At 40.1% G+C, this 19,100-nt stretch overlaps 1 protein-coding gene across 1 annotated transcript in view; it reads right to left on the bottom strand.

The window, feature by feature from the left end:
- edar (ectodysplasin A receptor) overlaps window positions 1–19,100 on the bottom strand; it is a 63,114-nt gene that overhangs the window by 29,517 nt on the left and 14,497 nt on the right. The window contains exons 2-4 of the mRNA XM_036575876.1: window positions 12,615–12,694; window positions 8,368–8,490; window positions 1,351–1,532 (exon numbers count right to left, since the gene is read on the bottom strand). Coding sequence (XP_036431769.1) covers window positions 1,351–1,532; window positions 8,368–8,490; window positions 12,615–12,694 — 385 coding nt within the window. The remainder of the gene's footprint in view (window positions 1–1,350; window positions 1,533–8,367; window positions 8,491–12,614; window positions 12,695–19,100) is intronic.

The raw sequence follows: 19,100 nt of genomic DNA, 5'->3' as shown, positions 1-19,100 counted from the left end.
AAAAAAAAAGAAATGAGTGCAACCGGTCGGGGCTTTGAGGAGGCAGCGGCCCTGAGCAGCCTGGGAGAGTATATTAAACACACTCAATAATGTTCTTTTAAGAAGCAGCACTTTGTATATTTACATTAAAAGCAATTGAAACCAGACTTTGCTCTTTAAGTGGGTTCAGTAAAAGCGAGACCCTCGCAGCCCGCGCCCGTACACAGCACCGCTCTGTAACAGTTTATCTCCCTCGCTGTTTCCACGGCACTCTTTGAGTGAGACGGCAGCGACGAGCAGCGCTGTGACCAATTTCAGAGCGGCGGGGTGTCGGTGGCACCACTGCCGACGTCTGTATCTGTGCAGCTCCATGTAGAAACATCAGAAAAACGCTCAGATTCAAATCCCCGTTAACATTTTCCTTTATAGTTTTTTATATAATGACTCTAATTCCATGCACAATATGTAAAAACTACCATGAACAAGCTACTTATTTACAAAAGTAAAAAAATAAATAAATAAATAAATTGAATAAATTTAGACAATTTCAATCCACTGTTTTTTGTTGGGGGATCCTGATGCCTCTATTTTCTTGTTATGGTCTGTTTACTGGCTACCAATAATACGTTAAGGAGGTATTTATCATTCTTCCCTACACTCTTATGGTTCTTTAAGGGTTCTTTAGTAAGGAAAATGTTTCTATATAGAATCATGAACATGTAAAGAACCCTTTGCATGCTTAGAACCATGAACATTGCATGATTAAAGGGTTCACTGCATCGTAAAAGGGTTCTTTAGATTGGTGGAGAATGTGCTGTAGATGGTTCTATATACAACCTTTTTGAAAAGGGTTCTATGTAGCACCAAAACACATTCTTCTTTTGTGATGGTGTCCAGCTTGTAACAATAGAAGAACCTATTTAGGGGCATATATATATAGAACCATTTTCAAAAAGGTTCTATGTAGGACCATCTAAAGCACACTCTCCTGAATCTGAAGAACCATTTAATGATGCAAAAAAAACCATTAATCATGCCATGTTCACGTTGCTATATAGAATCATTTTCTTTATTACAGAACCCTTCAAGAACCATCTTTTTTAAGTGTGTACTAATTGGAGTACTTCCCAAAATAAAGATTCGCCCATAAAAAAACACAAACGTAAGTCCAAATAGGTCCCCAACAGCTTTTCCAGTCTCTTGGTAAAGAGACAGAACTACTGGACGGTCCCTAAAATATGAAAATAATCTAGTATTTGTATTATTATTATTTATTATTTATTATTTAGTGGGTAATCTGTGTTGTGATCTTTCATAGTGATACTGAGGTGTTATTTCCTTTAGAGTTTCAGAGTGTTAGTGTCCACTCACCCGGGCAGGCAGGGCCCACACTCGGCGTCGCTCTGCGGCGTCCCCGCGGTCAGCACGGTGGCCCGGTACAGAGAGTCACAGTCTTTATGCCTCCGGCAGATTTCATACTTTCCTTTTGAAAACTTTCCCGCCGGGCAGGGAACACAGGCGTAATCCTCGTCTTTGGTGCCGTAACCGCAGCTCTGAAAACACAAACAATCTAAATAAAACCCTGACAGAACATCAAGAGCTTCTTAAGCCTTAGAACTCATAATTATCAGCGCCCATAAGAAAATAATGCTATAATTCAATACGAATTGTGTGTGTAGACATTGTGTGGAAAACACAGGCAATAAACAACACATTTGTGTTTGTGAGCAGAAGAGGAGACAATTTATTATCATTTGAATTTGATTAAAAGTTATTGTTTACAGTTTTAATCAGGAGCGGACTGACTGATTCTGGGGCTCCAGGCAAAACACAGGAACCATTTTAAAGTAGCTCTGGGCTCCCCAGTGAGCAAAAAAGCAATATATACATTGAAACAGCCAATACATCTAATATTTCTCATCTGTAGATTGTTGTAAGAATCTCAGTAAGAATATTACTCAGAGGACACGTCTTAGATTTTTCTGAGGCGAAGCAAGTTTAGTTGTATAGCACTTTTCATACACAGTGGCAGTTCAAAGTGCTTTACACGAACAAAATACAGTATTAGACATTAATACAGCTTATAACACTCCTGAGATCAAGCAGCTCAGAAAGGCTTTTGCAGGGAGAGTTACAAAGACATCATTAAAGAAAGTAGAAGGTAAAGAAAATGACAAAGGTCCACTTACAGTATTTATTTGGTTTTATGTGCTTCTATTGTAAAATGCTTGACATCGTAACAACAGCAGAACCGTTTTTGGTGCTATATAGGTCCATTTTCAGCACATCTACAGCACATTCTCCATCAATCTGAAGAACCATTTTACAATGCAAAGAACCCTTTAATCGAGAAGGTTCTGGCTGCAGACATGCTCTCCCAGCCTGACATGCACCACCAGCCTATTAGTGACCTCAGTGCCGCTCTGCCCCGACAGTGTTTATGTCGGTTTTATGAGGAAAAACAGTGAAACACAAACTGCTGGGCAACAAGAGCTACACTGAATGTATATTAACGCTGTCATGCTGATAATACAGTAATTAAATATGGAAACTTTCGAAATAAAACCGATAAAGACATGAATGTCGGGTTTGTTCACAGAAAAAACAAACAGGCTACGGCTGAAACTGATGAAAGCCAAGCTGAAGACGATTAGAACTGTTAGGAATAAAACCTGATGGTTTTGCTTCCTAATGGGAATTGGCTTGATAGTTGCCATTAGAGACCATTAGAAAACAAATGTATCTTAAATGAGCCCCAAAAACACCTGATTAAAGGATCTGAATCCTTTACGCTGTGATATCAACCCATCAGGAAAACACAGAATACCATTAGCGACTGCTGAAACCACCAGGAACCAACAGGCACTTTTAATGGGTTCTATGATTTTTTTCAACATTGAGGTTCATTAAATCTTTCTAGCCGTGTTATGGACAAAAAATGGATTAAGTGATGATGTCGCTAAGCAGAAGCAGCCAAACGTTACCGTGCCGTTGAGCTGCTTCTGCCGTTGTGGCAGAGAGTGCATCTGTCTGAGAGTTCAGGTCGGCAGCCAGACTCTGTTGCTTTAATCATGCAAAGGGTTCTTTGAGTGTTCACAGTTCTATACAGAACCATTTTCCTTACTGAAGAACCCTTTTCATTTTCAAGTGTGAGGGACACAAATAAAATACATGTTCTTGTCATGATTTTTATGTAATTTTCCAGCTGCGGCCTTAGAAGGAAATGAAACTGAACTTTAGATGTAACTGCGTAATTATTACATTTACATTCGATGAACCTGTCTGGACTTCTACATTTTAAAAACAGCAAAAACGCAAAGGCTGTTTAATCAAATTCAAATCATAATAAAATATCTGCTCTTCTACTTTCAAACACAAATGTGGTTCGGACTGAAAGTGTCTGCACTTTCCATGCCATTTCTCCACTCGTTTCAGTGAGCTACGATTCAGAGATAATCGCTGGCGAAACCATCGTCTCTCAGGGTTAAAAAAAGGGAGCGCTTAATGACTTTTCTGACCCACGGATGACCCTTCACAGTCTGACTTCCCAGGTAGGGCGGCTGTTTTCATCCATCTATTCATCTTCCCATCCGCTCGTCAAAACAAGTGACGCCGCAATTAACGTAATAGCTCCAATTATCAGGCTGAGCATTGGGGGTGAACTGTCTTTGTAGTCTGCCCTGCAGTAACAGGCTGAATCAATCTAATCTCCACTAGAGCCCTGAACCCAAAACAAGGATCAGCGACCTGACGGGTGGGGAACCGGCTGGCACCGAGCATCTGGACTTGTTTAACAATCAGCTCTTCATTTGAACCCTCCCGAATCGACCGCCTCCCGCTTACAGAGTCTTGAGAGGTGCCCTCCTCCATCTCTCCTCCGCCTCTCTTACAGCCAGCATTGGAAACATAAGGAGAATAGAAGAACAACGTGCTTTCAAGCTTTTATTAAAACAAGATCGTCTTCATCTCCGAGCCTGAATACACTTCTCTTTATTGGATTGCGCTGGAATGCGATGTTTTGTGGATTTCTGGGCTTTTACTTTTCATCAGATTCCGTCTGCCAATGCAATTTTGTGTTTTTATTATTAAAAAAGCATTAGACTGGAACTTATGGCTTTGGTTATATTGCTCAGCCATGTTGGGCCGTTTTGAAATCGCCTGAAGTCACCGAACGTTCTTTCCTGGCTTTACCAACCGGACCAATAAAGTGCTGTGGATGGTAGGACTGGGATTGAATTCCAGCAGTGGGGAACCCTCAGAGAACCCTTTAGAGAAGGCCTAATGGCTTCTGAGAAAAAAAAACCATCTGTAATTTTTAGTTCACTTTTATTTAATAGAATCATCATGGTTGTTGTATTTAAACTCTGCAAGTACTTTAGGAATATTCTTATGAGTCATTCTATGGAAACGTCCATTTTTGTGTCCCTAGCGTTTACAGATATATTACACTTAAAAAAGCATGTTAGTGTTACAATTAATTTATATTTTAAAATAAAACAATAAGTTATTTTAATAATTACACCTTCTTGAGCCTCAATTTAGCAATATTGGTTCTTAAATCAATCATATAGAATTCCAAGCACCACAGAAGAGCTCGTCCTCACAGTCATGTGTGAAGGGTGAGACCATATTTTGAGGTAAAAACCATGTTTTTCTGCAATTTTAACTGCAATAATCTATACATGACTATGAAATATATAAAATAAATGACAAAGAAAACAAAAGTTAAATAAATATTATAAAATATATAATGAAAGTTCCCCAGGAGTCGTGTCACTGGTGTTACTGCGTAACAAAAAATCTCTTATTTTGAAATAAAAGTCACACTGATGACATCACTCGACTTCCTTTTACCTGTTTTCTGAGGATCTATGAAGAAAAGCTCATGGTGAGTCCACTGTGTCTTTCAGTTATCAGAGATTTTCTCATTTAGCTCATGATTTCATATGAAGCTTTTAGCTGAAGTCACTGGTGTGACCGACTTTATTCTGAGGTCACTGTGAAAAAATAGAATACAAATGGATTAAATTCCATATTTTAGTGGATATTCCATGATTGACAACATGTGGTTTGATGTCTGTAGCAGTTATTTTGTAAAATGCATTTTTCATTAAAAATGTCTCTGGTGTTCCTTTATTATGTGTAACACCAATGAGGATCAGTAACACCAGTGTCTCCTATGGAGAGATAAAGAAGTGGACGTTTCTGAAGAATGACCCTTATTTCAGTGTTTTAGTTGGAAAGAAAAGGTTTAAAATTTTGGTTTAAAATCTTTAAACACAGAGAAAATATCCAATGTTCTTCTCCATGCTACAGCCAAGCTGCTCTCCCATTGGATAGGACTCCAGAACCTGGACTGGAGGCTTTACACCAGTGGTCACCAACCCTGGTCCAGGAGGTCAACCTGGCTGTAATTAACTTCTTTAGTCCTCGATGGGCTGAGTTTCCATTTCACAACGCAAAGATCCGTTTAAACATGCAAAGGGTTCTCTGAGTGTTCATGGTTCTATATAGAACCGTTTTCTTTGCTAAAGAACCCTTGAAGAACCATCATTTTTAAGTGTGCTGAGCTCCACTTTTGTTTTGTTTTGTATGATTTTATATTCCAAAAACAGTCATAATTAATTTTTACATGACCATTTTAAAACTTCTCTTCATCCTTTATAATTAAACAGGCTGTTTTTGTTACTGTGCCTTTAAGGCTGATAAATGTACATGAGCTCTGATTGGCTGCCCTGAAATGGTCCAGCTTCAGTGTGAATTTGCTACCAATATCAAGCTCTAGTCCTGAACATGCAACTTAAGCCTGAACTAGAGTCAAAGAAGCCTCGGCTGGTGTTTCTACCATCCCTGTCCCACCAGCAGAAACCCATTTATTAGCTGCCACAGTGTCCGGCCGTCGGATCTTTGAGGTGGCTCTCTGCTTTGATTTGCTGTAGGCAACCTCCAGAACGCCGGCGAGGGGGTGCGGAACCCTTTTTGATCTTCTCTGAAAACGACACGCCGGGGACCATCATCGGTTAAAAATGAAAGGGGGTGAGAAGATCAGAAGTCGTGCCAATTACAGGTCGGGTGCGTCATTAATTAAAGAAGAACGAGAAGGAGATAAAAGGGAGGACGAGGACAGGAGAGAAACAGAGGGCCGTGCCCAAACTCGCTTAAGATAATTTGTTTTTCAAAGCCAGTGTAAACAGTTGGAAAGGTAGCGTTATGCACAGTTAGTGCTAGATGCACTTAATCACGCACGCTGATCTGTTTGTCTTCCCACTAGGTGAAGGTGCTAGTTAAAGTGTTCAGTAAAACAGTGCTGGCAGGCTGGTGGAATAGGAGTCCGGAAGGAGGAGGGCTAGTGTGCGCTGGCTTTAAGGGTGTGTTTACTTGCGCAGGAGACAAAGACAAGCCTGAGAAGTTGCCCTTAAAAGCAGAAGTCTGGCAAAAAATACAATTACAATCAGCAAAATATGTTTGCTTCTTTCATTTTTGGTACTGTATGTTTTGATAAGTATCCTAAAATCTGTATTTTGTCTATAGTTTTTCCATTTTTATAGATAACAATGTGTTTTATTGCATCGGAAACTACAGAAATTAAGTCTGCCTGTCTGCAGTTTTTCTCTGAATGAGCCCATTAGAGTGGGTGGTAGTGGGGGGCCGCAGGCTGGGTGGGCCAGGAGGCGCTGCAGGGTGTATTTCAGCTCCAGCACGACTACTGTCAAAACACACACACCTGTCTGCTTGCGTTAGTCTGGGTTTGGCTCCGTCAGAGCGGAGACTTCTATAGTTCTTTGTTTATATGTTTATCCGCAAAGCTTAGTACGCACGCATGAGAGGGCGTATAAGGTATGGATGTGGTTATGTGAACGTACAGATATTTAAACTCACGATAGAGTTCACACCCTTAGTCAGGTATTCATGTAAGGGATATATATGTTTGAAATACCTGGGTTAAATCAACTAAATCAACATAAACACAAAGATAAATCACGAAATTTGAGTAAAACCCAAAGATAAATTACTAAATCAGCCTAAAATGCTAAGATAAATCACTACATCAACCTAAAAGTCAAAGAAAACATGAAGCTAGATCACTAAATCAGCCAAAAAACAAAGATAAATCACTAAATCAGCTTAAAACACAAAGATAAATTACTAAATCAGCTTAAAACACAAAGATAAATTACTAAATCAGCTTAAAACACAAAAATAAATCACTAAATCTATACAAATCACAAAGATACATCATTAAATCGACCTAAAAGGCAAAGAAGAATCACTAAATCAGCCTAAACCGTGAAGCTAGATCACTAAATCAGCCTAAATCTGCCTAAAATGTTAAGATAAATCAGTAAATTAACCTAAAATGCAAAGACAGATCGTTAAATCAGCCTAAAAATAGAGGATCAATGACTACATCTTCCTAAACTGCAAAGATAAATCAGTAAATTAACCTAAAACGCAAAGAAAAACCCCTGACTGAGCCTGAAAGGCGAAGATCAGCCACTAAATCAGTCTAAAAAAGCAAAGATAAATCACTCAATCAACCTAAAAGGCAAAAAAAAATCAATAAATCATCTGAAAACTGCAACTAATTCGGCTTAAAACACAAAGGTAAATAAATCAGCCTAAAAGATAATATTAAATCACAAAATCTGTCTAAAATGCAAGGATAAACCACTAAATCAACCTAAAACACCAAAGATGAATCAACACAGCAGCTGTCAGGCCTCTTAAGCTCATCGCAGTTTTATAAATAACGATTTTGACTTTGGAGCGACGTTCTTAGAAGAACCACTTTAGTTTTCCTAAAGAACCTTTAAAACAATGATTTATTAAAGAGCTGTTCCTGTAAATAAGCTGTGTGAGTGAAGAATTCTTTTACAAGTTTAAAGAACCTCAAACTTTTTTTTTTTCCAGAACTGAGTTTTTGCCTACAAGTACACTCTGTCGGGTCCAACACGTCTGAAAGCTTGTAGACACCAGCGTTTCTCCTAAAGTCAAGGGTGTTAATAGTGAGTTTGTGCTGCAGTAACAGCCTCTACTCTTCTGGAAAGGCTTGGAACATTGGAACATTGCTGTGAGGATATGATTGAGCATTAGTGAGGTCAGGTACTGATGTTGGACGGTCAGTTCTGAAACTGCAACTCATCCCAAAGGTATTGGATGGAGCTCCATCACTCCAGAGAACACAGCTGCTCTACAGCCCAATGCTGGGGGGCTTTATACCCCTCTAGCCCATGCTTGGAGTTGGACATGGTGACCTTAGGCTCACGTGTGGCTGCTCCAGAGCTGTCTGGACTCTTCTGGTCATATATTGTATATAATGCGTCTGGACTGACTGTACGACGCTGCATCCCGACATTTAGGATAAAAAGCAGTCTTTGTGTTTGTTACCATGTATGGTTCCTGTCCTGGTTGGCACGGTGGGCATGGCTGGCAGCTGCTGCTGGTGTGATTATAAAACTCATTCTCTCCACAACTGGAGTACTCTGCCCTCAACACACACACACTGGACACCTGCAAACACACACACAAACACACGAGTCAAACAGTGACACCAAAAATGTGAAACACATTGAAGAAACCACAAAAAAGGTCAACGAATCCTGTGGCCATAATTCTGTTTACTGTATTTACACAGATCAGGCATAACATTATGACCACCTCCTCGTTTCTACGCTCATTGTCCATTTTATCAGCTCCACTTACTCTATAGGTGGTGTGTGGTGTGTTAGTGTGTGTTGCGCTGGTACAAGTGGATCAGACACAGCAGTGCTGCTGGAGTTTTTAAACACTGTGTCCACTCACTGTCCACTCTATTAGACACTCCTACCTTGTCAGTCCACCTTGTAGATGTAAAGTCAGAGACGATAGCTCATCTGCTGCTGCACAGTTTGTGTTGGTCATCCTCTAGTCTTTCGTCAGTGGTCACAGGACACTGCCCACCGGACGCTGTTGGCTGGATATTTTTGTTTGGTGGACTATTCTCAGTCCAGCAGCGACACTGAGGTGTTTAAAAACTCCAGCAGCACTGCTGTGTCTGATCCACTCAGACCAGCACAACACACACCAACACACCACCACCACGTCAGTGTTACTGCAGTACTGAGAATTATCCACCACCCAAATAGTACCTGCTCTGTGAGGGTCCATGGGGGTCCTGACCACTGAAGAACAGGGTAAAAGGGGGCTAACAAAGTATCAGAGAAACAGATGGACTACAGTCTGTAACTGTAGAACTACAAAGTGCACCTATATAGTAAGTGGAGCTGATAAAATGGACAATGAGCGCAGAAACAAGGAGGTGGTCATCATGTTACGCCTGATCGGTGTATATTAATGTTGTCATACTAATAATAAGGTAATTAAATATGGAAACTTTCGAAATAAAACCTACCACAACAACAAAAACATGAATGTGGAGTTTATTCACAGAAAAAACAAACAGGCTACGGCTGAAACTGATGAAAGCCAAGCTGAAGACGATTAGAACTGTTAGGAATAAAACCTGATGGTTTTGCTTCTTAACAGGAACTGGCTTGATAGTTGCCATTAGAGACCATTAGAAAACAAACAAATGTATCTTGAATGAGCCCCAAAAACACCTGATTAAAGGATTCAATCCTTTACACTGTGATATCAACCCATCAGGATAACACAGAATACCATTAGCGACTGCTGAAACCACCAGGAACCAACAGGCACTTTTAATGGGTTCTATGATTTTTTTCAACACTGAGGTTCATTAAATCTGGATTGAGTGATGATGTCGCAAAGCAGAAGCAGCCAAACGTTACCGTGCCGTTGAGCTGCTTCTGCCGTTGTGGCAGAGAGTGCATGTGCACGTGACGTCACTGGGGCTGAGAGTGCATCTGTCTGAGAGTTCAGGTCAGCAGCCAGACTCTGTTGACCAATTTGGCCAAGATGTAAAGTAATGAGTAGTTAGATTACTTTCTTTCAGGCTGTAATCAGTAAAGTAATCTCATTATAGTTTGAGAGAATTAGTAATTTGTAATTGATTACCTTTTTGAGTAACTGCCCCAACACTGTGACCCCCTGGGTTGAAATGTTTACATATTTAACCTTTACTCAGTGAGTAACTACTACATTAAAGCGTTCAGGCTTTACGTAGGTTTGTATCTATGTGACGTACTTTTCATGTTTATAGATGCTGCTTATAGTTTATAGGTTTGGGGCAAGAATGTGACGATTTAGCACCAAGTTAGCACCATGCTAACTGCTCTACTTTTTAGCTTTAGCTGCAGTGCTAAAGCTAAAGAAGCATTCATAACTACAGCAAAAGAAACTACCAGTGATATGTTTTTAATATTCTGATACGGCTGTGCATTTCTGTAATGTGTTCCTGGCCAGGTGGACCATAGGTGGTCCCGCTGAACATCCACAGACGGTCAGCAGATGGACACTGGCAGCAAAGGGGTCGGAGGTCACGAACCCCATAGCCTCAAGCATGCACACACACATAAAACGAACACTCCACATCATACTCGTCCAGTCCACCACACGCCCCCCGAGCCGAAGCTACAGACCACAAGACTTGTCTCTCCGAGACAATCAATCAGCATCCAGCCCCGCCCCCCGCTTTAATTACATTCCAGTTTGTGTGTGGTTTAATTACGGCCCAAATTCCCCCTCAAACGTCAACTTGTGGCGAGTAACCTCCACCGCTGTGTGTGAGTGCGTGTATGTGTTTGTTTGCACAAGCAGCGAGCGGCGGAGCCAAATCCACAAATAAACTCAATTTGTCTCGACTCACGCTCGGCTTGTTCATCCAATAAACATCGGCGCTTTTCACAGAAACCGAGCGGACAAACACGCGAGAGGGGACGAGAACAAAGAGCCGCGGACGAATCCGGGGCAACAAGGTGGAGAACAGCTTGGAGACACCTCGGCTTTTTTGGAATTTTCCATAACAGGTTTTTGTTTTTAATGGGGGATGAAAAAACACCTGCAGCTCTTATGCTTCATATTTAATTTTAACACTCAGCTTTAGGTTCATCAACGTGTCTTCTTGGTATGAAGAGCAGGCGGTTATTTCACAAAGCACGACTTTTCCGGTTTTGCCAGACAATTTCAATTGGAATTCATGGGGAAAGTCTTTCAGAGTGGTTTGAAGTGAAATGGTTCGTTAGCTGTGTCCCAATTCAGGGGCTGCATCCTTCGGAGGCTGCATTTGGAGGCTGATTGCGTCACAGCGGTGCGACTAGGCTGTCCCATTTCGAAGCCTCCTTCATATGCGGCCCAGAAATGTGTCCTTCTTTTCCATGGCAATGAAAGACCCAACAGGTGGATCCTTCACCAGCCAACAGATCCCGAGGTTCACTGTGGCCGAGGATTTGAGAACATGGCGGCGTCAGCAGAGGAGCGAACGGCGGCTGAGGAGACGCTTTAAATGTAAGTATTGGGTTTAAACTGAGTCGAATAGCGAACGATACAGATGTTAAAAAGCCGATGTGGTCTGAGTCAAAACCTACACTAATGTTTCGTTTTGTTTTAGGGAGCAAAGAGCCGCCAGAGAGAAGAAGCTCCAGCTCTAATAAATGAAAAAATAAAAAACTGAAATCAAAGTTTCTCCATCTTTAAAGAACTTTAAAACAACTTGACAGGAGTGGCGTTTCGTGGCGCAGCGGTGAGGGTGGGAACAGCGGTGCTGTGACACAAACAGGAAATCCGCTGTAGGGCAGACCGTCTCATTTCGATTCAGGCTTCGCGGGTCTACACAGCCTTCGATAGACACGCCTTCATAGACCACGTCCTTCGATCGATGTAGCCCCTGAATTGGAACACAGCTATTGTAGAGAAGTCATGGCACACTTTATATTGTGTGGTTTCTAGTGTGTTAAACTCAGCAAATAAACAGAAACTGACACTACAATTTGCAGAAAAATGACATTTATGTGTACAACTCCACATAAAAGAGCACTTAAAGATTATAACGTAGATTTTCAGTGGGGCAAAATTGCTGAGGAACACGCTTCAAGTGATCTGCTCTCTTTTAGACAGTAAAACAGACCAGCTATACTTTTGCATCTGATCCATGTGTTTGTTTTCACTCTTATTTAAATGAAAACACTAACATGTTCGTGTGAATCTCTAAAGAAAACATGCACATATGTATTAAAAACATTTTGAAACTCTATGTGTCCATAAACTTTTGATGAGCAGGGTACGTGACGAGCTCCTGTGCGGTAGGGATTGTCGCAAAGCTGCCGTATAAAGTGCGTTTTGGGTGTAATTTTGTCGTAATAAGTGGGATTACGTTCCCTCTCCTCTGCAGTCCCGTCCCAGTTGATACGTACCTAACACCCCTTAATCCCTGGGCCTTTTGGACGGGGGGATTAAAAGCCTATCATTAAGGGACTTTCACAGAGAAATTAACTTCTGGGAACGCTGCCAGAGGGATTTTGCAAGTCGACATCTAAAAGAAAATTGTGGGAAAGGAGGGGGGTGACAAAAGAAACTTTATCAGCGTCGGCTTAAACAGGAAAAAAGGGCTTTTGTTTCATCTGGCAGATCCTACCATCAGGTAGGTGCCAGTGTGTGTGTGCATGTGTGCCTTCTCTTCTTGCTCCTGATTGGCTGTGGATGTTGGTGGGCGGGCTTTTTTTTTTACCAGGACTCACCAGTAGAAGCGAGAGGAGGCGGGACCCCATCAGCCGCGCCTTCCGGGACATTGTTTCGGCACGTTCCTCCTGAGAGAAACCTAGAAGAGGAGAAAGAGGGGATGGAACAGTGAGGAGAAGCTGAGGAAGAAGAGGAAGCTGAAGGACATCATGGGTCGTTGAGGGGAACAGCAACAACGACATGCGTGCCTGTTTGACTCCGCAGACATTCCCAGTGACCACAATGCTTATGATTCGTTCACTGACTACAATGTCAACAGTTCTTTCAGAATGACCACAGTGCCATTGATTCTTTTAAAATGACCACAATGTCAACATTTCATCAAAATGACCACAATGCCAATGGTCTGTTCAAAATCACCATAATGACAATGCTTTATTCAAAAGACCACAACGTCAACATTTCATTCAAAACGACCACAGTGCCGATGGTACGTTCAAACTGACCACAATGACAGTGCTTTATTCCAAATGACCACATTTCGTTCAGAACGATCACAGTGCACAATGACTACTATGGCAGTGGATCATTTAAGATGACCACAAAGCCAACAGGTTAGTCAAAATGACCATAGGCCAGTTGTTAATTTAAAATGTCCACAGTGCCACTGGTTCTTTTAAACGGACCACCCATTCCCATAGACCACAATATCAATGCCTATGGTTCATCTAAACTGACCACAATGCCAATGGTTCGTTTGAAATGACCTCCCACTCTCATAGACCACAATATCAATGTCTATGGTTCTTTCAAAATCACCACAATACCACTGGTTAATTCAAAATGACCTCAGTGCCAATCAGTTCAAAATGACCATAATACCAGTGTTGCATTCAAAATGCCAGTGGGTCATTCCAATGACCACAACATCAATGTCAATGATCACAGTATTAGTGGTTCACTTAAAATGACTACAGTGTTGATGATTCATTCAAAATGACCATAGTGACAATGGTTGATTTATGATGACCACAATATAAACAGTTCACTTATAATGACCACAATGTCAACAGATCTTTCAAAAATAAATACAATGCCAATACTTCTTTCAAAAATCACCACAGTGCTGATGATTAGTTCAAAATGACCACAATGCCAGTTGGTCATTCCTAGTAACCAAAATGCCAGCGGTTCATTCCAATGACTACAATGTCAGTGGTTCTTTTTAAATGACCACGATCTCATTCAGTGCTCATTCAGTGATTACAGTGACATGATTCATTTAAAATGATGATGATGCCAACGGTTCGTTCAAAATGACCACCATGCCGGTGGTTTATTTAAAATGACTGCAATGCCAGTGTTTCGTTCAAAACAACCACAGTGCCAATGGTTCATTTAAAAAAGACCATGATATCAATGGTTCGTTCAAAATGACCGCAATGCCAACAGTTCATTTAAAACGACCACAGTGCCAATGGTTTGTTCAAATAGACCACGATGCTAATGGGTCATTGCCGCTCACAGTGTCCTGCCTATGACCTTTGCCTCATCCCAGCGGCTATGAGAACCCAAACAACAAACAGTGATTTTGGCACCATCTCATTTAGTGTTTGACAACAGTTGCTATTGTCACTGACGCCTTTCAAGTTGCTTTGAGAATAACAGAGTCAGTCCTGGCAGGAGCTCACAGAGCTCACCAGGCAAAAAACATCCTAATCACAAAATAATAACCACCCTCTGTCATTTGATTTATCTGATAGACGCATTTAAGAAGCGCCGCTAAACGCAGAGGAGCTGATAGACTGAGTTTTGTTTGTGGCAACACACGTCCTGACAGTAGCCTGCGCTGCATCGCAGCTTTCGAAGAAGCCTCCATCTCTTCAGGCTTCACCTCCAGGAGACTTTTATTGGAGCAATCCCAATGGCTGTAATCACATAATTTCACACAGATATGAATACTGCACGTCGTCACCCTGAAAGAAAGGAGACGACTTGAAAGGTGTCAAAAGGAATACGCCTTTTTCACCTCAGCTCGAACCAATTAAAAATAATTAGATTGTTTCAGCCGTGATGAAAGTTTCACAGCCGAAGATGCACAATAGGAGTCTCTCAGCAGCGATTTTATGATTAACTGTGGTTTCGTTGATGATATAACAAGTTTTGATTGGTGAGGTTTTGCATGAGAGTGAATGAAGGTACACTGAAGACTGTTTTCCAAACTTAAAATCACTCAAAAAAACTGGCTGACCAGAGTCTATTACTCATGGCCAATAAACAGTACACCATAAGATCTGGGGGCATGATGAGGTAACAGTAAAGTTATCTCAGACTTACAGCAGCGGTGGATCATCAGGGATGGTGAACGGCACCGAGTTCCTCAGGGCATCAGTCACTTTTCAGCCCTGAATAACGCCGGGCATGCCTTGGCTCTTGGAGCAATCATTATAAATTCTGACATAAATTACTCCGGGCCATAAAACTCAACGATGATGATGATGTGTGATTGATGCTTTGTTGCTTTGTTTCCTTGGAGTATTTACACAAAACAAACAAAAAACAAAACAAAACCAAATAGGTGGGGCTTAAGGTGAGTCCTGAACTTTTCTGTGAGGGAAAACGACCATTTTCTGTGTTTATTGAAAAAAAAATGTATTGATTATATTGAAAAAAGAACTCAGAATCATATCAGTATGGGCAGATGAACGTTAAGTAACCTTAAGTAATGGTATCGGACAGATGATTAGATTTAACCGATGTTTTCTGAGTTTGGACCACCAAACTAAGCTTGAGGCAGAAACTCGGGTAGGAAATCTGGACAGCTTTGCTGTTGCCCAGCAAGAGAGAGCAGTTGTAGAAGAGCCGAAGGAAACATGGTGGTGGTAGTGTCACGGGAAACTGAAGGGAGAGGGGAGAATCTATAGGATGTGATGGAGGAGGGGTAGTTTTTTTCATGACTAATTTCAAGACTGCATTTCAAACCGGTATTTGATGATGTATCCACTGTATGCTGGAAGAGCAGAATGTTTAGGATTAAGACATCTGTACCTTACTAACTTTGTAACCTTCACATAAACTTTATATTTCTCTGTAATGCTGATCAGGGCAGATTTAAGCTTAAACATATCCGGATATTTTAAAAACATTTTTTCTGACCGTTTTCAAAAAACCTTTGTACACACCAGCAGCGTTTCAGAAAATCTCTACATCAATAAGAGAACACAAAAATAACTTAGCATGCCAGCCCAGTAGGGGGAGAAAATACCCCATAAGGTTTGATGTCATACACCTCAAGCAGAAGCCTGTGAGCAGCGCAAAGCTAAAGGACAGTTTATTCAACAAAGTTACTGCCAGAAAATAAAAGCTTAACAAAAGCCATCTCTGAAATGTTCACACAGTCCTGATTGGGTCTTTTCACCCCATTTGAATCATAAAATTAGAATTTAATTTTGAATCTGACTTTGGTTATTATCATTAAGTCGTACACCTTTACAATCATTGAGGTATTTTTAATATCTGCAGTTGAGTTGACAACAGATTTACAAGAACCGAGCTCAGTGAATGAGAGTTCACACTAGACTTTAATGAAAAAATAAAGCCAAATTCAACTATAAACAACCTATAACTCCCAAATCACCCCTGACTCGCCGAGCACACAGACAAAACCCAGTTGTCAGCCACATTTCATACAGAGCATTAAAAAGAGCAACATTAGACCGCTTAAAAAATGGTTCTTCAAGGGTTCTTTAGTAAAGAAAATGGCTCTGCATAGAACCATGAACACTAAAAGAAACTTTTACATGATTAAAGGTTCTTTGCATGGTGAAATTGTTCTATATATTGATGGAGAATGTGTTGTAGATGGTTCTTTACAGCATCAAAAAGGGTTCTTCTATTGTAACAAGCTTGATATCATGACAACAGCAGAACCCTTTTGGGTGCTATATAGAGCCCTTTTCAAAAGGGTATGTCTCAATCAGTCTGAAGAACGTTTTCATGATGCAAAGAACCCTTTAATCATGCAAAGGGTTCTTTAAGTGTTCACGATTCTATATAGAACCAGTTTCTTTATTAATGAACCTATAAAGAACCATCTTTAGTAAGTTTTTGATAGTATTTTTTAAGTATTTGCCACTATTATGTCTTTTCCAGTTCATCTGATGACATATATATTGTGATATATTGTTTATTGTGAAAACTTCATGAAGTATCGTGATATTACGTTTGTGCCATATCGCCCACCTCTATGCCTACACTCTTAAAAAAGATGGTTCTTCAAAGGTGCTGTAGTAAATAAAATGGTTCTATATAGAACCATGAACACTTAAAGAGCCCTTTACATGATTAAAGTGTTCTTTGCATCATGATAGGGTTCTTCAGATTGATGGAGAATGTGCTGTAGATGGTTCTAAACAGTACCTTTTGAAAAACGGTTCCATATAGCACCATAAAGGTTTCATAAGGTTCTATTGTTACATGGTGGATATCACAACTCTTTTTGGTCCTATATAGGACCTTTTTCAAAAAAGTTCTACACAGAACCATCTACAGCACATTCGCCATCAATCTGAAGAACCCTTTCATGATGCAAACAACGTTTTCTATAAAAGGGCCATTTTCTTTAATAAAGAACCCTTAAAGAACCGCCTTTTTTTAAGAGGGTAAATCATCACACACTCGCCTCAAACCATGTGGAGTTGGTAATTAATCTCAAACAGACTTCAATAAGTAGTTTATGACAAACTGTTGTCTATAAATATGGACAGATTTATGTTAGCTTAGCTAAAACAGTTGCAGCAGCCTGAATTTTGTTCGGACTTCTGTCCATTTCCATGGGTAGTCCTCAATATCCGGACCACTCTGGTAATAAAGCCCTGCAATCTCAGTTTTAAAATTTTATGAAGCGGCACATGACGTTACTTCCACTCTAATGAAATGTCTTCCAGGCCTCATATTCTCAAATATAAACTTACAGACTCGACAGATGGTTCACGTTGAAAATGGAGATGGTTGTTCGTTCAGATCATCTTTATGTTTTGCTGTCAGCTCACTGCAGCGTGAAGCTGCGCCACCAGGCTGATCCCGTCAATGGCAATGCCAGATTGTGCTAATTGGCAAAGACTGAAAAACTTAAAACATCCGGAGGACAAAAAACAATACGCTCGTTTTTTTAATATGAAACCATCTGTCATGTTTGCTGGTATTTAATCGAGGAGACAAGGCCTGTAAAACATTTCAAGTGGAAGGAAATGAAATCGCATGCTGTTGTCCTTGACTTCTAACATCACTAGAAACTGGTCCAAATGAGAGACGCGGCAATTTAATGAGAGTTGAAGAGAAAAAATATTCATTACTTTCTATTATATACAGTTTTAAAAGCGGTTTTAAGTTTTTTTTTTATCATTTTGGACAAATGGGGGACAGTTTATTTTCTATCTATTCACTTAATAATGATTTAATACTCAAAAAGGCATATTTACAAACTTGGTCCCAGGCCGTGCTATGAGCTCACATCATACTGATCATGACCACCTTGTTGAGATTTATTCCATTCAATTTTTACTTTAATACTGAAAAATATCAATTATTTTTTTGCCTTTTATCCAACAAATAAAAAAGTTCTACGAATCTTTTATTGGGACTTTTCTAGCACTAGAACACCAATTTTTAAGAATATTACACAAAAATATTTTTCAAAAGTTTGGTCAAATTAATTATGTATAAAATGTTTTGTTGATTTGTTGAAGTTCACACATCCTCTATAAGGAATAAACTAATATTTGGCATTTTTCTGCAAATTTTAGTTCACAATGTCTATTTATTTGCTGAATTTAACATTTGGGAAAGTTTGGGGACATGGCACTTTTTATGTTTTATTTTCTTCCTATTAGGGTTGTGATGATACCAGAATTTTGATTTTGATCCCAGTTTTAAGTGAACCATCGCAATGTTCGATATCAAATCATACTATGACAAAAAAAGCTAAAAACATTCATCACAGTCTAAACACCAAAGGCCAGATTCATAAAACGCTCAGCCAGGTTTACCGTGATGTTAAGAGTAAACAGCGCGGCGGTAACTCGGTTTCTCATTCATAAACGAGGATTACAGGCGAGATTTACTGTTTGTGCAGTGGGAGGTGTGGCCACGTTTTTTATGAAAGCATATTTAAATGAGACACAGTCCCACAACAAATAACTCCTGAACCAAACTGATGGCAATTTTCCCAGTAAACCTGCCGGAGGATGCAGACTTCTTTGAGCAGGATTCCAGATGGCAGGTTTAAACGGCACTGAACTTCTTCTGGCATCAAATCTGATGTTTAGCGAATCCCCCTCTTGTCCATGGAAAGTAGGTTTAACTTGTAATCCAAATAAGTGAAGAGTAATTTGACATGTTTTATAGTTAGATTGATTTTATTGCAATTTAAATTGATTTTATTGCTATCAGGTTTAGCTTTTAATCTTATTTCTAAATTTGCAATGGATTTTACAAAAGAACTCAGTTTACACACGTGACAATTTCATTTTTACTAGTGAAAGTTT

This window comes from Colossoma macropomum, unplaced genomic scaffold (assembly GCF_904425465.1).
Source record: "Colossoma macropomum unplaced genomic scaffold, Colossoma_macropomum, whole genome shotgun sequence".
In the NCBI taxonomy this organism is placed as follows: Eukaryota; Metazoa; Chordata; class Actinopteri; order Characiformes; family Serrasalmidae; genus Colossoma; species Colossoma macropomum.
This window is presented reverse-complemented; position numbering and strand designations above follow the sequence as displayed.